At 39.6% G+C, this 25,462-nt stretch overlaps 1 protein-coding gene across 1 annotated transcript in view; it reads left to right on the top strand.

The window, feature by feature from the left end:
- Positions 1 to 25,462, top strand: part of P3h2 (prolyl 3-hydroxylase 2) — a 153,274-nt gene that overhangs the window by 114,291 nt on the left and 13,521 nt on the right. The window contains exons 3-13 of the mRNA XM_031363556.1: positions 1,594 to 1,783; positions 7,646 to 7,777; positions 9,530 to 9,672; positions 10,783 to 10,872; positions 12,588 to 12,628; positions 13,831 to 13,925; positions 21,071 to 21,198; positions 21,937 to 22,032; positions 22,639 to 22,789; positions 23,596 to 23,713; positions 24,830 to 24,905. Coding sequence (XP_031219416.1) covers positions 1,594 to 1,783; positions 7,646 to 7,777; positions 9,530 to 9,672; positions 10,783 to 10,872; positions 12,588 to 12,628; positions 13,831 to 13,925; positions 21,071 to 21,198; positions 21,937 to 22,032; positions 22,639 to 22,789; positions 23,596 to 23,713; positions 24,830 to 24,905 — 1,260 coding nt within the window. The remainder of the gene's footprint in view (positions 1 to 1,593; positions 1,784 to 7,645; positions 7,778 to 9,529; positions 9,673 to 10,782; positions 10,873 to 12,587; positions 12,629 to 13,830; positions 13,926 to 21,070; positions 21,199 to 21,936; positions 22,033 to 22,638; positions 22,790 to 23,595; positions 23,714 to 24,829; positions 24,906 to 25,462) is intronic.

Here is a 25,462-nt window from a genome sequence, read left to right as displayed (position 1 = left end):
TGCCCTCACAAGCGTCTGCTTCAGCAAAACATCCTCTCACAAGGCAGCTTCCAGAAAAATGTCGTTACAGGACACAACTGAGGTTTCAGAGAAACCAGAAATTTCCACTTCAAGCCACTGATGCTGACTTCATGAGGACAGCAAGTTTATCATGTGCATATGACACTGCTTTATCCCATTCCTTCACGGTTTCTGTTCCTTACATTCTTTCTGTTCCCTGTTCCTTGACATTCCCTGAGCCTTACAGGAAGAAAGTTCTATATAAATGGGCTGCATGTTATTAAATAGTGTGTGGTTTAATGTCAGCGAGTTTCTGTGCTTTGACTAGTTTTTGTTGTTGCTATCTAACATTAGTCAAGGTGGCTAGATAGAATTCAGAATGCTCTTTCAATTTCCTGTATTTACAAAGATGCTCTCTTTGTATGCTACTATAAATACTATTTTGATAAACTTCCCTTGAGTTACTTTTTAAAAAATGTGTGTTCTTTAGTACTTAAGTGGCCATATCTTGCTATGTTGCTGTGGTTGGCCTCAAACTTTGAAGTAATCCTCCTGCCTCAGCCTTTTTAGAATCTAGGACTATAGGTACCTGTTGTGGTAAATATTTAATGGGGGTTTCTACACCACCTTTGATCATTTAGTTTCCAAATAAAAGATGCAAACCCTTTTTATTTATAATAAGCCTTAACAGTACTAGAGCTGGACAGGTATCAACCCTCTATGCTAATTTGTCTACTTCCTCACCAATAACCCTGAGTTATAACTTGCCATGTTCTATCTGGGCTTTTCCTACTCCAACTGTCCAGGCCTCCTGGCCATGTTCTCACAATTTTCCTACCCTATGGCATCCTATCCTTTCCTTTCTTCTCCTCTCTTCTCTCCTCTCCCCCTCATGGTCTCTCCATCAGATCCCAAGCTCAGGACCTAAAACTGCACCTACCTCTCTTCTGCTCAGCTATAGGCTGTAGGCATATTAATTCAACCAATAGTTTTAAGTTAAGGAGCAAGGTTACATAGCATCACTTGGTGTACATGAGAACTTCTTTATCCCCAGGGCAACCAGACCTTGGCTGCCACTATTTAGCATTACAACACATAGCAATAGACTAACCCCAGCAGATGCCATCTGTCATTCCTGACATTTAACACACTTACTTTTCATTTAGAAGTGAAGCCATTGTGAGTTTTTTGATATCATCATTCTCAATGTGTGACCTCTGATATTACTGCTGAGAAGAATGATAGAGAAGTATCTTCTAAGGAAGATTTAATAGAGCAAGATATGGAAATGATAGCACTTCTAAGCATATTTAATACTCCAGTACTGTTCTGTGCTTTCCCTACAGTAGAGTGACTATACAATATGCTCTGTGAATGTGTAGGAAGTAGATTGACTACCACTACCATATTCCAGTTATGCTATAGACTCCTTTTCTTTGACATTTATTTGACATAGGAGAGTCACTGTGGATTGCACCATGAAACCTGGAATTATCTTCTGCAGCACAAAACTCTGCTCTGACTTCCCTAAGTCATCCTAGGTCTGTGTAGAGACCACTCCTCACACACAGAATCTTGTCTGTGTCTTTGCAGGAAAGCTATAATGCTGGAGTTAAACATTATGAGGCTGACGACTATAAAGCAGCGATCAAGTACTTTGAACAAGCTTTAAGAGAATATTTCAATGAAGATATGGAGTGCCGTGCTCTGTGTGAGGGGCCCCAGAGATTTGAGGAGTATGAGTACTTAGGGTATAAAGGTGGTCTTTATGAGGCAATCGCAGGTAAAGCTTGTTTTGATTCTTTGATTGCTTACTCTAAAGTGCTATAAACATGTGGATATTCTGACAATGTAGTACATAGTAGTGACTAGTATAAAATGTTGAACATTCTTATGGGTTTATTCAACCCTGTCTTCTGTTGCTAATTTTTATAAAGTTTTGTTGATTCTTTCTTCCCAGTTTCCTCTGCTGAGTTTATTACCCAATTTATTCTGTTGAGTTTCTTCCCACTTTATTCTGTTGAGTAAATTGCATATTAACTTATTTCATCAATATAATAAAAAAGTACTATAAGTAATTTTTTTCAACATATTGCTTTTTATTTTATTTTATGCTTATCGACAAAATGTGGACTGCTCATGTAAGTATATTTGGACTCACTTTTTGTGTGTAGTTGCTAGATAGCACCCATGATACAGGGACACCATCATTTTAAATGTTAGCCTTTACTAAACACAACAGAAAGGGTTGCAGTTTTTCATTATTATAAGTAATATAGCAATAAACCTTTCAATACATTTTTGTGCAATTAGTTGGCTTATTATACTTGAGAATGTTGTTTAAAATAGTAGGCGATGTGTGTGATATTCAAGAGTTGCTGATACTGGGTAAGTAACCTTTTATTGGAAGAAGTGAATTTTCTGTATATACCATATTTGAAAATAATTTATTTGTATTAGCAATATAAATGTAAAAATAAAAATTTCAGAATATACATTACATATATAGTATATATATATACATATATCACATATGTGTATATGTTACAGGGAATGTGGAGTGCTTTCATAAAGAACAAGTGGAAATGATAATAACATTATACTAAAACTCTATCCATACTTCTTCTTCTTATCATGGGACTCAAGCTTAACTAAATTGCACAGGCCAGCTTTGAACTCACTCTAGCAATTTCAGCAGGCATTGATTCTACAGTCCTCCTGCTGCAGTCCCCCCAAGTAGCTGAGATGATGGGTTTGAGGCACCAGGCCATGGCTCTTTATTTTTTTACATCTCCAGTCAATGAAATAGAAAGTTGGATGCCACATGGACAGGGGGATTGCAGAGGAGGCAACCTTCCATGGGAAGCAGAGACCCCTAGACGGTCCTTATGGCTAATGGGCCCTTGATGTGTCCTCCTCTGATGTGACTCAGTTGACCACAACAGTATAGGCAAGCCTACAGGTACAGTAGCATACTTTGCCATGACTGGCTTTTAGAAGCTAGCATGTGGAAAGGCTTGAAGAGGCTTCTGTACACGTAAAGCACCATGTAGATGGTGGATTCTCACTGAATCTCAGAGTCTGGGCGTCTCTAGCTAGTCTCTAGCTGTCAGCACACAAGTATAAGATGCTGCTTGATGAGAAGGGGGTGCAAATCTTGTGTTGGGTTTTTATTTTGATGTTCTATTTTTAGTTTAATTTTTTGACACTTTCATAATTTAGCTAGTGATTTTTAGTCATTTTGCCTTCCATTCTATCCACCAGGTATTTCTTTCTCCTATTTCCTTCTCCAACTGAAGCCCTTCTTCTCAGCAGGTCTCCCTCCTACGACTTGTCTATGTGTGTGTGGTTCAATGACTTTAACTAGAGTTTCTTGTTGGAACATGGGTGGGATGTTGCTTACTTGACAAGGATGCCTTTCCAGTGACTTTACTAAGATGATCCCTCCATCCCCAACAACTATTAACCATCAGTGACCTCACGAGTGCCACCTGCAACCTTGGTAAAATTTTGAGGAGTCCAGTGTTGGACATATCTTGTGCAAATAGACATACCCACAGTGAGTTCATAAGTATATTGGCTATGTCATTTCCTGAAACCATCTGTTTTAAACTCCACTTCTCCCCAGTCTGTTTTTCTTACATTCTTTCTGACATCTACCACACACTCCATGATGTTCCCAGAGCCTTGGAGGGATGAGAGAACTTTACCACACACAGACTAGTGCCACATCATTACACATTGTCTGCATTTTGGCCACTCATTAGCTTCTTCATAAACCTCTGCCCTACTATAACAAAAAGATTCTGTGAAGAAAGTACAGTACCAACCCTTGGATAAAAACAGTATTTAGAAGGTACGTTGACAAAACATTGTGGCAATATAGTAGGTTCAATAGTGGTAGGTTTTCTACCTGGTCCTGTGGTCTTCCCAGCCAAGGGCTGGTTTTGCTGTTCCTGACAATATCACAGGCCCTAAAGAGTACTGATCTTTCTCACACAGATCTGCATCTCTGTGTGCTGCCCAGATACCTCACAGAAGAGATTCTGCTCCCCTTAAATGAGGAATTGGTTGATATGATATGGTTAGAAACAATCTGAAAATCAGACCCAGGAGTCTTAAAACAGAGAACTGATGCTTTTAAAGTCAGCATAATCAAAACCCAAGTAAACAGTGACTTATTTAATAACAGACCTTTATTTAAATATGTGTTCGTGACCTATTATGCTCCAAGGCATACATAGTGAAAAACAGAGTTCAGCTGACCTGGAGATTAATAAAGTCAATTTGCCCTTCCAATTCTAAAGTGTCCTTATTTTCCCCTAAAGCACTTATCTAGTAGCTCAAACCAAATCCTAGGAAACTGCTTGTCGGTCTGACATCTCCCTCAGCTCTTATTTGTTGCCAAGCTTGGACAAATGCTTCTTTCATATGCCACTTCACACTTACCGAGTCTGCCCATTTGCCATGGATTAAATGGAAAAGGTGTTTTTATTTTCTTTTTTTTATTTTCTTTTTTTTTTTGATATTTTCTTTATTTACATGTAAATTTCTCCATTCCCAGTTTCCCCTCCAAAAAACAAAGAAACAAAAACAACAAAAACAAACCCCTGTTGCCTCCCCCTTCCCCATGCCTGCCACCCGCCCTCTCCCACTTTCTGGCCCTGGCATTCCCCTACACTGGGGCACAGAACCTTCACAGGGCTGAAAAGGTGATTTAACTAAGCCCCTGTGACTTATGACTACTTCCTTCCTGGTCGTGGTGTGCAATATAGACTGAGCTCCAATACAGAACCCACATTCTATACTAACAAAGCTGTTGTACATAAATTTCCTCTTGTGGCTTTCATCCCACTTGAATAAAGCCCATACCCTTTAAGGATTTTCAGTGTGTACATTCACATTCTTTCTTCATTCCTTCCTCCCTAAGTTCTCACATTCTTTCTTCATTCCTTCCTCCCTAAGTTCTTTGAATCCATTGGATGAGCCACTCACTCTCCTTCCCTTACAAGTCTTTAGGGTGTTTTCTGGCACTACTTGGCTGGCGTCCTAGCTTGTTTGGTGCTCAGTCTTCAGCAAATCTATGAGCTACTTAATAAATATTGGCTAAATGAATGTGTTGGTGAAGGCAAGAATAAAGGATGTGATATATACACCCATAACTATGCACAGATCAATGTGTTAGTAATGCCTTGTGCTTGTGATAATGTCAGCCATAAATAAATGTAGATTGTTTTAAGAAGCTAATTAAAGAATGGCTACAAAGTATAAACTAGAATCAATATGTCTATTACAGTCAAAATCACTACATTAAATTATTACCCTATGAAGAGCTCTGTTACCCAGCGTAAATTTAAGTTGCCTAAAATCAATATACTTGTATGAGTTATTCCAAAAGTTTTGTTTCTTTGGACAGCTGGCATTTTTAACTACTCAATATTTCTATGAGTCTTAAAGGTGATTCATTTAAAAGTCAATTTTGTGTCTCTTTTACAGTGTAATTACTGATTTTTTTCTCAATACATAATCTTTTGCAAGGACGATGAGCTAGCCTTTTCTTTATTATATTTAGCAGTTTACTATACTATCTTTTTAATGGAATGATGTGCCCTACCCCAAACACATTGTCTCAGCACCTTTGTTGTCCGTGGCCATGGAACAATTTTGGCAAATGATCTAGATCCTATTACTGAAATTAACCTCTGTGGGTTAGTATTTAGTGTTGGTCAAGTTACCATAACCCATTGGCTGCTGGGAAAGGACAGATGAACAGACAAGACAAATCCGCACTCAGTTTCTTTGACACTTAATAACCACAACCAGCATCCTTTCTCTCAGGTTAAAAAAAAAAAGACAAAGAAAAAGAAATAAAGAGCTGGTGAAAATAAATCATAGTCTCTTTAGTCCCAGCCAAATATCCACAGTTGTGGTAAGATCTCACAGAAAACAGAAGCATGCTCAGGTTATTGTAGTAAAAACCTAAAAGTATTCTCACACAATTATTCTTAACTTCAAACACATTAAAATTCATTAATTGCACAATGATATTGAACAGAAAAGAATACAATAAATAAAACTAATAGGATGGCTTTCACCCTGCAAATGCTTGTCTGACTCAGGTGACCTCAATTTGGAGTTAAGTTGGAACTTACAATAGAGACTGTATTAGGAAAATCATAATGCTTGAATTGTAGAATTAGGAGAGACAATGTTGGAGGAAAGCTCAAATGGCTACTTGGTGCCAGTTTCCCTTAGTCAGCTCTGTGCAGCCAAGGGTATATTGGTTACTCTTACTTGCTATTATACTCTGTTTTGATAGTATATGCCTTCAGATTTTTGAGTTGTTGGTGGGTACATTGTTACCTTTCCCTTTTCCTGTTGCTTGACATTAGAGGAAACAGGTTTGAAGGCAATGAAGACTTCAGTCTGTGGAGGAGTCTACAGTTGGCTGTTCATTGTTCCCCTAAGATATGATACATAGTTCATGTTTTATTCCTAACTTTCAAATTGAATAAATAGACCTCGTTATTCTCTCCCCATCTTCAACCAGAAATAAAATGTGGTGGATTGTGGTGTTGATTCTGTTAGCTGTTCTATGTAGGCTCAAGTTAGCCAGGTTATAGAAAAGGTTCCCCTCTACCCTCCAAATGCTCTTTCCCTTCCTGTGTCCCTGTCCTCAGTCTTGCAAGGTTTCCTAGATCCAAGAAGAACTCTGACTAAATAGAGGACTTCTGGAAAGAAGCTGTTGTGGCCAATTCAATTGTGTGGACACGAAGTCAAGTGATTTTCTCAAACCCCAGGGAGCCCTCTCAGCCCAAGCATGACTGAGCCTTCTCTCCCTGGAAAACATTGCCTCCATCTTCGGTAGAATTTAAGGTTAGCTGAAGAGGAAGAAGAGTTTTCCCCATGTTATTAGCTGCTTGGTTTTTTTTCTAGCTCTTGCCTTGACAAAATAGAGCTGAGAGCTAAGGGGCATGGTTTCCTCTGCATTTCATCATCTTCATTAGTTTACATGAGAAGAGCAGCCACAGAAATGGGTACAAGGAGGACTGTGTTCATTCTAATCTTTCAGCTGTCTTCCTTTCTGCCATTTTGACACTCTCTGTCCAAACAGTATCCCACATATTAGAATATGCAGTATTAGGCAAGAGCCTGATCTACAATTGGGTAGTATAAGGTTCTGAGCAATAGGTATCAGGAAATACCATTTTACTTCCTCCTTTAGAAATACATTGACAGGAAAATGGAGTTTGGATCCATCCTTTCACCTGCTGAACTTTCTGCATGCTGCATGTTTCATCTATGAATGGCTTTTAAGCATCCATAGGATATAAAAATCCGATTTGAATCCCAGAGCATCTCACACCTTCTGAAGTATTCAAAGCTCTAAGTATCTAATGAGAAAGTCCATATTCACCTCTATGCATAGGAAGCCTGGCATACTGGGGAGGTTTGGGACCAAGTGATCATGGAGAAAATGATGTCACCGTCTGTATGAGGTTTTCAGGCTAGGAAATGATAATACAGAGAGAGTTCTCTTCTCTCTTTCTCCAAGTGAGGTGTGGTAAATAAAGTCTGCCCCGACTAAGGTATGAGCCCAGCAGCTGAAGGTCACCTCTCTCTCTCTCTCTCTCTCGACTTCCAGATCATTACATGCAGGTTCTTGTCTGTCAGCATGAGTGTGTGAGGGAACTTGCCACCCGCCCAGGCCGCCTCTCACCAATCGAGAACTTTCTTCCCTTGCATTACGACTACCTCCAGTTTGCCTACTACAGAGGTAAAGTGGGGTCTTCCGTGAAAACCCATGGGAGTTCTCCATCATTGTATGCAGCTGCCCACCATCCAGAATCCTGCTTTCTTTCATTTCTTCACCAAAGCAACACCAAAGAGTACATACTTTTTTTCCCCATGAAATTGGGCTACAGCTCAGAACAATGCAGGAGGACCCTAACAATGGATGAAGGACAGGATTTCCTGTGTCGACATCATAAAACTTGCACTAGATTTGCCAATTTTCTTTTTCAACCTAAAATGCCTTTTCAACTCATTTTTAGTAGGACTGCGTTAAAGATCTAATGTTATTAAAACATGGTTCCCTTTATGTGTCCACAGCCAGATTCACGTGCTCTAACCAAGGACATGAACACTTCCAAAAGTCTGTACAGAAACAAAGACAATCATAGAATTTTCCTTCTTCTTTTATGTGAAGACAGCATTATTTATACTACCTTCTGTATCATTTTTAATTAATACTTGCCAGATGATTTTTACTAAGTTAGACATAGGAAATTATCATTTTGAGGGTCAAGTTTAAATTATAGTATGTTATTTTTTAAGTTTAATAGATGAGTACAGAGAGATCTTCTGCTGTCTCTTTCTTTATGCCTGCATAGCATTGTATTAGAACTTATTTTATGCATCCTCTTATTGAGGGACACTGTGCTGTTTGTAATCTTTTGTGACTTCAGTGCCCTTTCAAGTGGATAATACTTTACACATGTCTGTGCAAATCTATATACATATTTCAAAGGATAAATATCTGGAGGTTCATTTACTAGGTCAAATAGTTTATTCATTTGTAGTTTTGATTCACATTGCCAAATTTTCCTCCCATATGGACTGTATTTTCCACTGTTCCTCGTCAGAATATATTGTAAAATGTTTAGATACCCGAAAGTCCCCTAGGTAAAGTTTTATAATTCAAAATAGCTTTGGTTCCCCTTTTTTATTGAAGAGGAGATATTGAATATCCCCTCTTATACCTAAAAGCAATTAATAGTGTTCAGATCACCTAAGTCACTATGATGTCCACTGCTTCACTTTGTGGAGAAGTGACTGGCTGCTTGATATAGGTCATGATTTCTTGGCTCAATACACTTCTTGTTATTTCTTCCTGTCTTCAGCATCAGTACCTTTTATCAGATCAGCCACAAAGAAATATTTTTCCTTTAAAGGAGTAGTGATGATGATGATGATGATGATGATGATGATGATGATGATGATGATGATGATAATGATGTAGATCAACATTTTAAGATTGCTTTGGCAAACTCCCTCCTTTCCCAAGAGTAAAGTGTTACTCATGGTCCTGGCACTATGACAGTGGTAACTCATGTGCACATCATGACCAATGAATGCAAAGTAGGTAAGCCAGCTGCTTATTTTCATCATCATATTAGGGACCCATGCTCAGAATATTTAAATAGTCCACACAAGTACAAAACAAGTCCCACTTAATTCACACAGTTTTCCTGTAGTGTTCCAGGGATTAACAACAAGCATTTTCTAAGAGAGATTTTAGAAAATTTCTGCAAAGTGCCCAGCACCAAAGCACCCAAAGGTCCTCCCATCTAAGTGCCTGCAAGTGTCTGACCTTCTGTGTAAATGCTTCTGGCCTTTTTGCTCAACCTTAGTTTGTCTCCCGTTTATTGGGATCAATGCTGACATCAGGAGACATACTGAAGTCTCCCTCTGAAATCATCTGGGCAGATGTGGCTGATTTGAATGTGGCAACACCTTGTTTCTCCAGTTGGTGAATATGTGAAAGCCTTGGAGTGTGCCAAAGCCTATCTGATGTTCCATCCAGATGACGAGGATGCCCTGGACAATGTAGACTTCTATGAGAGTCTGCTGGATGACAGCACTGAGCCAGCATCCATTGAGGCCCGAGAGGTGAGAACAGAGTTCTGAGAGAAATCTCTTTAAACTGCAGTGTGATTCAGGGAGAACTGAATAAAAACAAACAACAATGACAAAAATAAGCACTGTCCTTAAGGAAACATAGAGATTTAATGTCTGTTCCAGATCTTTATTATTATTATTATTATTATTATTATTATTATTGGTGGTAGTCGTGGTGGTGGTGGTGGTATTATTATTGTTAGGACACCCTCTCATTTTTCCACATCCCATAACCCCCTGCCTCCCATCTCCAAGAGGATGTCACCCCTCCCCACCCTACTCCACCTGACTTCCCCTCTTCCTGGGGCCTCAAGTCTCTTGAGGGTTAGGTGAATCTTCTCTCACTGAGTCCAGACCCAGCAGTTCTCTGCTGTATGTGTTGGGGGCCTCATAGCAGCTAGTGTATGCTGCCTGGTTGGTGGCTCAGTGTCTTAGAGATCTTGGGATTCCAGGTGAGTTAAGACTGCTGGTCTTCCTACAGGGTCATACTCCTCCTCAGCTTCTTCCAGCTTTCCCCTAATTCAACCACAGGGGTCAGCAGCTTCTGTCCACTGGTTGGGTGTAAATATCTGCATCTGACTCTTTCAGCTGCTTGTTGGGTCTTTCAGAGGGCAGTCATGATAGGCCCCTTTGTGTGAAAACACCATAGCATCGGTAGTAGTGTCAGGCCTTGGGGCCAGCCATTGAGCTGGATCCCAGTTTGGGCTGGTCACTTTTCCACAGGCTCTTCTCTAATTTTTTGTGCCTGCAGTACTTTCAGACAGGAACAATTATGGGTCAGAGTTTTTGACTGTGGGATGGCAACCCAATCCCTCCACTTGATGCCCTGTCTTTCTACTGGAGGTGGGTTCTATAAGTTCACTCTCTGCACTGTAGGGCATTTCATCTAAGGTCCAGATCTTAATTCTTTCAAATGTTTTCCATGCCAGAAGCACATGTTTCTCATAGGCACTATCTTAGGACAGACAAACCTGTTGCCAAGGGGACCACATTGTAATTCTGAACTTTATGTTAGCTCACTGACTGTTATAATAAAAAGTTTCTCAAGCATATATCACATTTCTAAGTTCTTATTTACATATGAATTCTATTTCTTTCTAGGATCTAACAGCATTTGTCAAACGTCATAAACTTGAAGCTGAACTGATCAAGTCAGCTGCAGAGGGCCTGGGGTTTTCATATTCTGAACCGGTAAGAATAAAATGAGAAAATGAACTTATTTAAAATATCTTTAAGATAATTTATTTAATTTTATTTTATGTGCATTAATATGTGGGTGTCAGGTCCCTTGAAACTGAGGTTAGAGACAGCTATGAGCTGCCATATGGGTGCTGGAAATTGAACTCAGATCTTTTGGAAGAGCAGACAGTGCTCTTAACCATTAAAAGCAGGGAAGGGGAGTTACAATAGGGATATAAAGTGAATAAATAAGTTAATTTAGAAAATAATTATAAAAGCTTGAAAAATAATAAAGCTATCATTCAAAAGATCTCATTGGTGGATATTTAAATATTATGCCCTACCCACATTAGTAGAAGAGTCTAATAACCTCTCTAAATTAATAACCAGTTGAAAGAATTCTATTACACAAGTGACGACTTGAAAATATTTTGATAGATTCCCATAATGCTGAGGTTCAAAGTCAGAAGCAAATATTTGTGCATGATTCATTTGCCTGTCTTGTTTCAGTTTTCTAAAGTTTAGATGTAAAATTTTTAATATTTTTAATGCATGCCATCCTTTAAACAAAATAACACATCTTTAGAAGGCATTGGCTGAGTCGTGAGTCAGCCTCAGTACTGTCCTCCCTCTGCTCCCTGTATTGTCCTGATCAGCCCTTTACACAGCGCCCTTTGCATACCTCATCCATGTTATAGATAAATGCAAGTTCTTGTTTTTATTTATTAAGACATTTATCTGATTCTTCATGTGTTAAGGATTTTAAAGTATTTTGGCTATATAGATGGAATTAATATATGATTAATTATTTTGGTGTTTCTATTATTTCTAATTCTCTCAAGCATACATAGTCCAGGGATCATTGTTATTAAAATATTACTTCAAATAAATCCCAAGAGTAGACTCACTTTACTTAAAAAATAAGGGGTCTGGTAGTTCTTGAACCTAAAGAAAATGTTTCTATACCTTTATTGTTTCTAGTGATATAGGAAAATACCAATTTATCAACCTTACAAAAGGAAAAGCATCGGCACCCCTCATATATATTAAATGCCAATTGCTATATCATACTATTCTAATGTCTATTTTTCTGATGGGCAGTTTATACTACTTTCTCTTTTTCAGGTAATTTTTTTTCTCTTTGAATTACCAATTATCTACTGATTACTGAATATTTTATGCAATATTCATCTTAATGTGTTGATGAAATTATTAATTATAGCATATTTTTAATTGGTTCTTAACTATGGCCTATTGGCAGCAGATCACTTTTTAAAATTAGGTTATTTTAAAGTAATATTTCTGGGGTAATACATATATTTCTTCCTTCTTAGTATTTTGAAGAATTGTGTTTTCCCAAGAAACCCCAAAATATAACACCTACTTCATGGTTCTGTATAGATAATTAATCCAGCTTGATTTCTTTGTTCATGATTCATAAAGCACTTGCACTGAAGGGTCTTTGAAGTCCTCTCTGTTACCAAATCCCAAGTCTCTATGCACAACCAGAGGACCAAGTACCTAACTAATTCCATATGGTCTTTTGATTCATTTTTTATCCATGGTGCCTTTGGCAATATTGCATTAGCCTTTGCTTCATCAATACACAGTACAAGTTTCTAAATATTTCAGGTCTTCTAAGTATTTTATTAGGATTATTATAAATTTTTATTGCTATAAATGGTATTTTGGTAATAAATGTATACCTTTTCTTCAACTGTAAACAGAACTACTGGGTCAGCTATGGAGGACGGCAGGATGAGAACCGGTGAGTCCTCCATTTGCAAAACAGACTACAGTGAGATGAGATGCTCAGGGCAGGAGATGGTGCCCAGAATTTAACTCCAGTAGACTAGAGAAAACTTTGGAATTATCCTTCAAGTTGCATGTTAGGAACTGCGTCCTGGTCCCAGCTCTCTCACTCACTTCTGTATGATTTTGAGGAATTACTTTTCTCTTGTGTGTACAGATTCTTTTTTAAAATGAAGAAGTTAGCCCAAGAGTTCTCCAAATGCTAATTTTCTCTGATTACTCATTGCACAAGGCTGGATGTTATTTTTATTAAGAGATTTTATAAAATTTGTTTTTTAGGATGGTTTTTGTTCTTTGAGATTTTATACAATACATTTTTATCATACTCAAAATGTGCCTTACTATATTCATTTGAAATCAAGGTCAGTAATGTTTTTGTATAGTGAACTATGTGTTATTACTAAGCAAATTGAAACTAAGAGAACCCATTTTCAATATAATTGAAGTCAACTCACCTGTTTTTAAATAACTCAAGATTATCCATATTTGAGTTGACTGGGATCACACAATCCAGTCAACCCGTCCTCAAGTTGACAAAGGCCATGTCAGTGGAAGGGACCCCTGTCAATGGAGGACACTAGTTTATGTTTTTGCCACAATAAACTGGAAGATTCACATCTTAGAATCTTTCAGTCAATCAGCCCTTGGGTGCCATAATATGATTGGGAAAAAAATCAAGAATAAGAGTGTTTGGATGTACCAAGTCTATGTAGACTGAAAGACTATCTAATATCTCTGGTGCATTTCCAAAGCTTGACACAAACTGTGTCTTTCTCCTCAAAGTAGTTAAGAACCAACTATTTACATTAGGACATGGTTTATCTCCACTCGAGCAATATTCAACGAAGTCATCCATGTTCAAGAACAATGCAACATAGAGAATTTGGAAGGTGCACACAATCATTTTTTTTCTTGCTCTTTGGGACAATACGTGGATATGAAGAGAGTGAAATTAATTGTAATAAAAGTTGAAAGAAAAGATTTAAAGAAAAACACATCATCTGGAGGCAGCTGAGAGTCTCACACAAAAGCATAGCATAGAGTTTGATTTAGGAAGATAGGTGAATGGTATGCAGTTCAGACTCGAAGCCTATTCTTCGTCTTTGGACATTTTTATTCAACGAAAAATTACAGTCTCAACTTTTTTTGAATGGATAGAGTCCCTTCAGGAGTGAATATGGATGGGGCAGAAGTTCATGGACTGTCAATGAGAAAGAAGTCACCACCCAAGATAGGTCGAGACCTAAGAGAAGGTAAGTACTTGAAAGCTTTTACCTCTATAATGATCAAGAAAGAGCTTGAGATGGGGAAATCCTTTAAGAGACTGAGGTTGAACGTATTTCTCTGTAAGATTAAGACTATATCTGCCAATGTCTGAGCTCAATGTTTGAACACAAGAATGCCTCAGATCTCTATATCATTGAGAAAGTGTTTCCAAATACTCCTTCCATCACTTGAATTAGACAGGGACTGTGTGGTCTTCCCCATTCTTAGCTGAATACTTGAGGGATAGAGAGGTCTCTAGACTTATTTCTGATGCTCAGCCAGTGAGTGAGTACTAGATAATATGGTATAGTCTGCATATCTAAGGATTGTAGAGAAGACATGGGTCATGTGGGATCTTACGATAGTTCATCTAAGACACTTAAATAATATAGATTCAAATGAAGCTTTCAATAAAAATAAATTTTATTTTTAAAATTTGTGTGATATGGTGGAAATTTGATGCTGGGCCTTGTGCATGTTGTGTAAGTAGTCTAAAACTGATCTACAATGTCAGTCTGAAGACATTTCAGAGTAATTTATAGGCGTGTGCAGAGAGCTAGTCTAGTAAATCAAGACAGACACAGACATAGAGATAAGGACAGAAAGCTGTATGCCTGGTCACAGAAGAACAGAATTAGTGGAATTTTAGAGTACTGCCCCAAGCAGTTTTTACATAGTCAAGCATTGTTTTAATAATACACTGTTAGCAGGAGTACCATTGACAATATTAGTAGTAGTACTTCTTAACACCCATTATTTTTCAACCAAACTCATGTACCTTCATTTTCATAATAACAGTCTCTCACAAGAGGCAATTTAGTCACTTCTCAAATGTCTCACAACACATGATGTCAGACAAGCACTTGAACCTAATGATCACATTTCCTTCTATACCTACTACATTGATTATAAATAATTATACCTAAGGTGTAGCATAAAGTGGACATATGGACAAAATATGAAAAAAAATACAGGCATAAATATATACAAGGATTAGTCCCAAGACTGACCCTATCTGAAGGATATCAGAGTCTAAGAATGCTCAACACCCTGAGATAAAATACTGTAGTATTGACAGATCACCTGTGCAGCTTCTTCCATTCCTTCCTACATCACCCATAAATTACTTATAATACCTAATATAATGTACTATGCACATATTACAAATTTGTATATGCTATAGTATATTCTCTAGAGAACAAGGACAAGAAAACATAGATGTATGTTAGATGCAGATACAATTTTTTTTTTTAGCTTTTTCAATTTCAAGTTTTGTTGAACCTACAAATGTGGAGCTACCTATATATAGCCCCAGCTATAAGATAAGTGACCAAAATACATGCATCCAGGAGTCTGCCCTTCTGTCCCTAGGAGAGCTGGTTAGCACCTGCCTGGCTGCTCTGAAACTTCTGGCCCTTGCTGGTCTTGGATTTCCCATCCCTTTCCTTCCTGTACTTTCATCAAGTTGGTTGGAAACAGTAAACAGGATGATAGGCTCACCTGCTCTGACCTAGACTTCAGTGTGTAGCCAGCCACAGAGCCCAGAGCCTGAAAGCTTCCTAGTCAGCCATAGTTCATGTTCCTTTTGAAGCTCAGAAGCCACCCAGGAAGTGAATGCCAATGTACCAGTACTTGGATGAAAGTGTTTCAGAAACTCCAGGGTAGTTGCCAGATTTCAAAGCTTTTTTCTCTTTTCAGCTACCAAGGAATCCAATGTCTGGTAACTATGGTTAGCAGGAAGGGTGGAGGGGGAAATCTTTATAATGATTGGTTACTTATCCATAGCTACTATTTCCACAATTCTCTTGGCTGAACTAACAAATGGATCTCAGGATGTATTCTGGAAATCTGCCAATATGGAAAATAAATAAAACCACACCCGTTTTTGTATCTACTGTTCCTAAGAAGACAGACAATTTCTGTGAGAAAGTGCTGGGGATGGATTCTGTCACCGTCACTGAACAGACATCTGGCAGTCACTGACATGACATCACAGATTCCATCCCCGGGTTCTGTACCTGGAGACAGCGTTAGATCCCAAAGGCTTAGGTCTTGTTCCCCACTTCACTTTAGAGATGACAAAAGCCACAGTTGGCAGTCACCTATGCTGACTGATCTCTTTTCTGACCAGGAACAAAGGAGGGACCCCATGATCCTTTTTGGATTTTACAAATTTTATAGATAGGATCAGAGACTCCAGAAACATGCTTAGCAGTTTTCTATAAAAGATGCCCCACAGGGTACAAATGAACAAGCAGATGAAGTAGACACAGTGCAGGGTATAGGTAACCAGAACATATGTCTTCCCTGTATTTTCTGCATTACTGCCCTCCCAGCATCTCCACTGCAAGCTTATACAAACCTGGTGCTTATGACTTCTATAAAGAAGTCTTATTTCCACCTCCTCCATTCCCCAGAGTGCAGCTTATAACCCTGTGCCTATTGGTCCTTCTGGAACTAGACCCATTCTAAATCTATACAAGGGATACACCATAAAGCAAGCTTTATGAAGGCTCTGAATGATAAAATATACTTCTATTATTGGGGAAACTTAAGTGTTTTATGTGTGTTGAACTAGGAACTGGTAAAAAAATATAAATACACTTCTCGTTACACCACAACTGCAGAGCCCCGAGACACTTGAATAGAATCCAAATTGAGAATAGTGGCAAGCTATAGAATTACTAGCCTCAGGACACTCTGGCGTTTTGGCAGAAAGCAGATGCCAAGGAGGAAAGACAGGAGGCACATGCCATTAAAATAAAGAACCTATCATCTATCCGAGTAAGTGTTAAATAATATTCACACAGGACAGCTCTTCAGTACCAAGAGGACAGTCACTCAGGGCCACCTTCGAAACTATCCCCTGTGAGAAACATTCATGATTACTTGCTGAAGCCACCTCTGTCACATACTCATTCCTTTAATACCCATTTTCCAAAGACCATACTCAATAATGACTCCAGACTGACCGGGGACACGGCAAAAATAATGTTGCCCTTGGACCCTGTAGGCTTGGTTTCAGGATGTGTTATGGTAGGAAGCACACTATGAAATGTCACTCCTTAATCCCTCTGTGCCCTGCAGTCATCATCTGTGAAGGAAGTGTTATTACCTTGCACCCTGCCCCATGTCTAGTGACATGTGATATTTATGGGAATACCATTGCTCTTGCCATGAACCACAAACGGGGAGCAAAAGGGCGCACTTCTCTACATGATCTTTGTTGCATCCAAGGAGCTGAAGCCAGGCACATACTTTATGAATGAGAGAAGAATTAAGTTGGTTAACTAAATCTCCCTGCACAGTGGTTAACAGTTGGCTGCGGCCATCAAATGAAGCCCCAGGAACCACAACCTATTGGACTCTATTTTTATTATAATTTCACATCTTCCTCTGTCTGGTGTGCTACTAGATGTCATCTTTGAACTGATTGCATCCTCATGAATGCCAAGGTTCCTTCTTTCTTCTCTCCTTCTCCCTCTTTTCCTCCCTCCTTCCTCTCCTCCCTATCTCCTTCTCTCTCTCTTTCTTTCTCTTTCCTTGATTTGTTTTCTAAGTGTAATAATTTTCTGTTCAAAATTTTAAACATTTTGTGGTAATTATATGAACTCAGGAAAAGCATGTTTCAAATACCAAGTTTTTCCAGTGTCTTCAGTTCTACATATTTAAGATTTCATGGGGTCCCTGCCTTCACGTGGTGTTTGAATGTTACTTGTCACAGGACTGGGAGTGCTGCCAATATTTTAAACCCCTTTTCTAAATATACTCCATTAAGGCAAGATTAATAATATCTATACCAGAATCTAATATAGTATTCTAATTACAGCTAACTGTAATTCAATAGTAATGATAATAACAGCAAACACTTATACAGAACTAGGATGGTGTGGGTTTTTCTTTTTAAATGTTTTAGCATTGTAATGTTAAAATTCATATTTTAAGAATAGTCTTATTATATTCAAGTAAATTCCTTCTAATTAGAGAGTAGTTTACTTAAGCATATTTAAGCCCAGCACAATTTAGTGACAACTTTCCAGGTGATAATTAACTCAATCCAGTGTGAACAAGAAAGCTTATATAAATCTCCTCAAAGAACAAAATGCAGTAAATAAAGATCAGATGTGACTATACCTTCCAAAAAGATGGATTCTACAGATTTACTGCATGTGACATTCCCCATAGACATAGGTTTTACAGATTGACTGATGAAGACGAAGCTACACATCCGCTACATATGTATGGGGAGCCTAGATTGACAGTTCACACTCCAGGAGTCCCCAAGGGTCCAGGTTGGTCTTACTATGGAGTCTCTATCCCCTTTAGGCTCATTAGTCTACCCCGCAACTCTTCCACAAGACTCCCTGAGTTTTAGGTCTCTGCCCCTGTTTCCACTGGCTACTAGCTGGAGCCTCTCAGAGGATAGTTATTCTAGGCTCTGCAAGCATAACAGAGTATCATTAATAATATCTGGGATTGGCTCTTGCCCATGGGATGGATCTCAAGTTGAGCTGGTCATTGTCTGGCCATCCCTTCAGTCTCTGCTCCATCTTTATCATTGAACTTTTGGTAGGCAGGACACATTTTTGTTCAAAGGTTTTGTGGGCGGGTTGATGTCTTCATCCTTCCACTGAAAGTCCTATATGGCTACAGGCTACAGGCCCCTTCAGGCTCCATATGCCCCACTGCTAGATGTCATAGCTTCAGTCACCCTCATAGATTCCATGGAGCCTCCCTATCCCATGTCTCTGGCTTGTCCTAGAGATGTCTCCTCCCCTGATCACTGCCGATTTCCTTTCTCTCCTTCCTCCTTCTCCCTATACATGACTTCCCCTCCTCATTTCTCTCCTTACCCCCTCTCCCACCTAGTTCGCTCCCTCCATCCTCCTCTGATGTCTATTTTATTTCTGCTTCTGAATGAGATTCAAGACACTTCCCTTTGGCCCTCCTTGTTACTTGGCCCTCCTTGTTACTTGGCTTCTTTGGGTTCTGTAAATCATAGTGTGGTTATCCTGTACTTTATGGCTAATATCCACTTATAAGTGACTGGTACAACAAATTCTAAGAAACATCAAGTTATAAAGAAAACTACTTAACTTTTCTACTTATATAAAATATGTGGCCCTGAAAACCAGGACTCTATGGATTTAGTCTCAGAATCCAAGAAATTCTACATTTATAAATTTTGATACTAGATATTAAAATCAATGGAAGCAATGATTAGGTCATGTGAATGACTGTCTTTTAGCTGAGTCCCACTATAAATGTGTATCTTAATGTGGGCACTGAAGGTCAAGGCACACTGATAGCTTGAATTAATTATTAAAGACTAACAATAAATCAAATTGGTAAGCTTATAAATAATGTGGTCAGGCCAAGCCAGATTAAAAGTAAAATTCATCACATTCACTAAGATTTCATAGTATTTTCAGTAATTAAAGAATGGGATAAAAAACACAGCTTTACACAGCAATATTCTTCAAGAAATAAAAGTCACAAAGAACTTTGTCTCAATCATTTGGGAGAATGTTCACATGGAATCTGTTATTTTATTTTAAGCAAAGGAATATCAACTTTTTTCACTAATATTGCTGATTTGGCTGCAGTTTCTTATACATTCCTGCTTTGTTTTGATTTCATAATTTTTGGGACTTAGATATAACATAAATATAGATAATACAGGCATAGCTTTATGCTTGCACACATGGAAGAAAAATTATATCCAAGATAGCTTGTCAGCACTGACACTCCTCCAGAAACAAGTGCTCTAACAAATGGCTGTGCATAGCTCAAGACTGATGAACTCTACCTCCTTCTTTCAGAATTCCACTAGCCGTGATTGTGGCAGAACTCAGATCCAAACAGGACTAACGAATAGCGTCTTTCCCCAGTTTGACTAATCTGCTCATAGCAATCAAGGAAACATCAATTGTGTCTCCTCTTCCTATAGTGTATGACTTTTTACTCCCTTGACAGTGCCCTTGACTGTCTGTGACCTTCATAACTGGCCTCCCTTAGGGAGCTGTGGTACCTTCAGGAATGTATCAGGTTCTTATATTCATAACTATAATGGGGGAAGGAATTGTTCTCTTTCTTTGTTCAGTTTCTGCTTCAGTCTCTGCTTTTTCATCTCTCTCCCCAACGGAGGCTGCATTCCTCCACTCCACTCATTCTCCAAGGAGCCTATGTGGAGCTACTGTTTCTAAAACACTTCAGGAAACACTCACATGAAGAAAAACACTTGCCCTAAATATAAGAGCACATTGTCAACCATGTAAGGGATACCAGGGGATGCTGTGTTCCCTGATGTCTGAGTCCCATGTGGAAGAAATCTGGATGCCAGATCTGAGGCATGCATACTATACTTAGAGAGCAAGAATCTGCAGGCAATGAGTTGGTTGTGATACTGTTTCAGAGCTAAACATGAGGGACAATGATGTCCTGGAGGAGATGATGAGGCATATGGAATTTTGCTTTCTCAGGTCAGAATCAAATAAAAACCATTGTACATACAATGCTTATAGGCCTATGAGGAGATCTGTTACCTAAACATCTACTTTTCCCTCGATCTCTATTGTATTTGTTGAATAATTTTTAAAAAATGAAAGAAAGAAAAGGAGGACATGACAGCTCCTAAAGGGTAGGCAGAAGCCTCTAGGAGAGTCCAGAGTGAACACAACAGGCAAAGTGAACTGGACACAAGAGGGGAGAGAAGGCATGAGAGAACCAGAAGCTGAAAGGCCAGGACAGTGCAATGATAAGCGTCAGCCCAAAGGGCAAGAGGCCAGCTTAGCTAAAATGGCTGGGTTATGTAAGAAAGGGAAGCTTGGGCAAGGGATACCTAGCCTAGTCTCTACACAGGAGAATTCAGAGTAGGGGGTGTATATGCCCAAGACTGTCTGACAGTCCACTCACTTTGATATGGTAATCGGCACCTCAGTCAGCCGATTGTCATCACGTTTGAGACCTAAACATTTATCAAGCTTTCTAATAATGTAATTTGTCTTGTGCTTCTGTGTTCCTATGGAGACTGCATCTCCCATGCTCTCCATTGCAGACTGACTGTTGAGTTTTCTGTGCTCCCTCTTAGAGAGTGGAAATAGCAGGAAGACACTCTGCTTTGTCCCTCCAGGTGGCCCTCTCCTCTATGAGAACATCACCTTCGTCTACAACTCCGAACAGCTAAATGGGACTCAACGGGTTCTTCTTGATAACGTCTTGTCCGAAGAACAGTGCCGGGAGCTACACAGTGTGGCCAGTGTAAGGACTAGAGAAGGGGAACCCTTAAAGCTAGCCCACCCTGGACCTGGAGGCAATGACCTAAAGGAGAAAGACCCTTTGCCAGTCAGTCCTCAGCCTGCAGGAGGACACTGTCCTGGAGAAGGGCAGTGCCTGTGCCAGAGTGTCCTGAGCCTTGATGGCAGCGTTGGAGAGATGGGTTCAAATTGCCCTTACTTAGGAGGAACTTTTATAGCTTTTGGGTTGGAATGATCTGAAACTCCCACTGGCTTAGTTCTTAGGAGAGTAGCCATGCAGAATGTGCCCTGACTAACATAAAAGTCACTGGAGAATTCTCTTTATTTTTACTAGCCAATTAACCAGTATATGAATAATTTGAATTATATGTCTATTTAAGAAAAAGCAGTATTTTTTTTTCAAGACATGGGTTCCTCTATGTAGTAGTCCTGGCTGTCCTGGAACTCACCCTGTAGACCTCGAACTCAGAAATCTACCTTTCTCTGCCTCCCCAGTGCTGGGATTAAAGGCATGCACCACCACTTCCCAGCAAAAGTAGTATTTTTTTTTTTTTAATGAAAATGGACTGATGATAAAAGAAAACTGCCCCCATTGCTTAGAATTGGTTATACCTGAACTCTGGAGTTAAATGGTACCGAGTGCTGGATTGACTTCTCAGCCACTGGAAGGCAAAGCAGAAAGGAACCCAGGTAGATTCTTACTTGTCACTAATAAGAGCCATTTAATTCGTTTTATTCACAGGGTATCATGCTGGTTGGTGATGGATACCGAGGGAAAACGTCACCCCACACACCCAATGAGAAGTTTGAAGGAGCCACTGTTTTGAAAGCCCTCAAAGTAAGTTCTTAGATTCCCTTCAGCTTGGGTTCCTAGGGGATGGCAGAGGCCATTGTGAGTGGCAGGTTCAGGAAGAAGAGTCTAAAAGGGCACAACTGTGAAATGGTTGGGGGTTCTGTCATTTGCTTGTGGTGCTGAGGGTGCATTCTCAGCAGATGCTCAGCCTCTGAACGACAACCTGGCCACGCTGCCATTCCACGTGATCCCTTCATCCAGGCATCCATTTACTAAGCTTCATGCTTCCTATGTTTCCTTCTCCCCCAAAACTATGCAGCCACTATCCTCAAGGAGCTCATGAGCTAATGATGGAAACATTTTAAAATCAGTAATTATTCTCTGGAAATAATATCAGAGGAGAATGAAGACTGTATTGTAGGAGATGGGAAGAGAGGGCCGTGAACTTTTTACTTTTCCTCTGTGGTTAGGACGAGTTGTTTCAGTGGCTCACTGTTCTATCTGAACTCATGAGCATGTAGACATTATTCTTCCTGTTAGTTGGTGCAGAGATGGCTAGTTTGTATTCTCTCAATGAAACCTAGAGTCTGTCTCAAGCCCTCCGGTCAACCCCTCCGGTCTTCAACGTCCTTGACTTTTTGTTGTTTTCAGTTTGGTTATGAAGGCCGGGTGCCACTGAAGAGTGCAAGGCTGTTCTATGACATCAGTGAGAAGGCTCGGAAGATTGTGGAGTCCTATTTCATGCTGAACTCAACCCTATATTTTTCCTATACACACATGGTCTGCAGAACAGCACTGTCTGGTAAGTTTCCAGAACCTGAACTTGTCACCTTCTTCCTAGCATGCCACAGGAAAGAAAACAATGCACAGAGAGGATCTATGACATTCGAAAATGGTCATTTATGAAAACTCTAGCTCCCTAAAAGAACAGAAGTTTACTAACCCGTTTTCTTCTCCTTTGACTCCTAAAGTTCTGGAAGACTGTCCTTCTATATAGTTTCTGTCTTCAAAGCCATTTCTCATAATGGCTAAGACAAAAGAAAAATGTTTGTCTGCTTTGGGCTTCCAAGACTCAGGAAGCTGTGAAGTACAGTTGCGGACACCAGTAGAGTAGAGGTGTAGATGGTGAGGAGCTCACAGAGGAGCGCTCTGACAGGCAGGCGGTGCCCTTCGCTCCTGCTTGTTGTCATAGTTTTGGTTTTCTCTTCGCTCACCTCAGTGTGAATGGAAAGAACTAACTGTCAGAGCACTTTACACCCATGGAGATTGAGTCAAAACCTGTGGTTTACATCCCCACATCCTCTTGGAGCCTTTGCCACCCCATACAATGCATGGGATTTACCCAGGTGTGTGTATTTCATCTTTTATAAATAAAAAGACAGATATGGCTTGGCCGAAGGTCAATATCAGGGTTATGCTGAACCACAGAAGTCCCCCAGTGGCTATTTTTATATAAAGCCACTACCTTCTGTCTCTCTGTTTTTGCAAGGGACAGACAGAAACTGACGATGACAGTCAAATTGGGCTTTTAGCTTGCCCACAGAGGTAATTCTGTTGCTGTTCTCCATCCTGCTTGCTCTCATTTTTCTGTGTTCCTTCTTCTGGCAGGGCAGCAGGATCGAAGAAATGACCTCAGTCACCCCATTCACGCAGACAACTGCCTGCTGGATCCAGAAGCCAATGAATGCTGGAAGGAGCCTCCCGCTTACACCTTTCGGGACTATAGGTAAGGCTGCTCCTAATCGACTCTTGGTGCGAAGTGGGAAGCTGCCTTGCTTTGCTTACTTCCTTGTCCATTTTGGTTAAATAGAGTTCCCCAGGAGTCACCTGGAGCAGCCATGATTGAGAAGGAGCCTTCTCATTTTGATCTTAAGCATCCTGCACATCTTCTCTCCTTATAATTAGACAAACTGCCTTCTAAATTACTTTGTTTCACTAGGGCATATCATTTTGCATGTGTTTCCCACTCTGAGAGCACACAGGCATGGTCCCTTAACATACATAACACATTATCACATGCATGTGTGTTACACACATTCACCGAGAACCGTTGTCTACATTTTTCCATTATGAAAACAGAAACACTAGGAAAGAACTCAGTTTTCGTTAAGGGGCTGGCCACTGGGAGTTTGACCAGTGAATAGTATATGGGCAACACAAATTGTTTTTTGTTCTTTTTGGGGGGGATAGGTCAAAAGGCTGGAGGTGGGAAGACCTGGGAGTTCAGGATACAGCATTTTCCCAGATAGTCAATATAAATTTTGTGTTGGGAAAAGTAAAAGAAAATAGAAACTCAAACGGGAATACTGTTGTATAGTTTGAGAAGATATGTTAGTACACTAAGAGAAGATATGCTAGCATGAAACAATGTATCTTACTATGTAGTGACCATTAATATTTAACAACATGACAGTTGCTATACTGTATTTTATTCAAAACATTTAGTGAGCAATCTCTATCTGCATGACCAGGCTAGATCACAAGGAATTCATTACCTAAGCTAAGGAAAGAAAAACCCATCCCCCGGGGTTCCTTTTATACGTGGGAAGAAGAGAGTTATAAGCAATGTGGCTGGATTTATGGGGCTATCTGAAATCAAGCCTGATTAGCTGTTGACAATGTCAAGTGAGCATTGAAATGAGGCCGAAACCATATGGAAATGGAAGCAGTAAGCACCACGAGTATAACCCAGACATCCTTGAGCTTGATTTCAAGGATTTGGAAGGCCAACATCAAAGGCAACTCCCCGTCCAGGTTGCTCCCGTCATCACTAGTCATCTATATTTTACTGTGGTGCTGTTGAGGATGTATTGTCATTGACTGCCCTGCCCGCTCCTTACAGTGCTCTCCTGTATATGAATGACGACTTTGAAGGAGGGGAATTCATCTTCACGGAAATGGATGCTAAAACTGTGACTGTAAGTAGCCCTCTTCCTACAATTGGTTTAGTATTTTTAATTCAGTATTACTGTCTTCCCAGGATCTTACAGATTGCTGAATTTCAAATAACTCTGAGCTCAAGAACTCAAGAAGTAAAGAGGGTTCTGGTGCTTTATCCATAAAAAAAGCACTAAAGCATAAAGTCACCATGTTAGTCCATTTTAAAGATGAGCAAATTGAGAAATAGGGATTTTTAAGAACTTCATCGCAGTCATTTAAGAACTTTTAGAAGTGGAATCAAAGCCTGGAGGTTCTGTCAATTAACTCGACGGGAATCTTCCAGCTCCGTTCCTCAGGCATCCACATCAAGGAAAGATCAATGGCTTCCAGTAGCCAGAGTGCTTAGACTAAGCATGAATTTCCAAATGCGTACATATGTGCATGCACAGTGGCATATACTATTAAGTATAAGCCATGAACCTTTACCTCCAAATGGGTATTTATATTCACAAATGTTTAAATCAAACGTCACAGTCAGCCATTTTATTCACAATCAAAAAAATGCCTTCAGAAACAAGCATCCTTAGCACTCACA

Source organism: Mastomys coucha, unplaced genomic scaffold, assembly GCF_008632895.1.
Source record: "Mastomys coucha isolate ucsf_1 unplaced genomic scaffold, UCSF_Mcou_1 pScaffold12, whole genome shotgun sequence".
NCBI classification, from domain to species: domain Eukaryota; kingdom Metazoa; phylum Chordata; class Mammalia; order Rodentia; family Muridae; genus Mastomys; species Mastomys coucha.
This window is presented reverse-complemented; position numbering and strand designations above follow the sequence as displayed.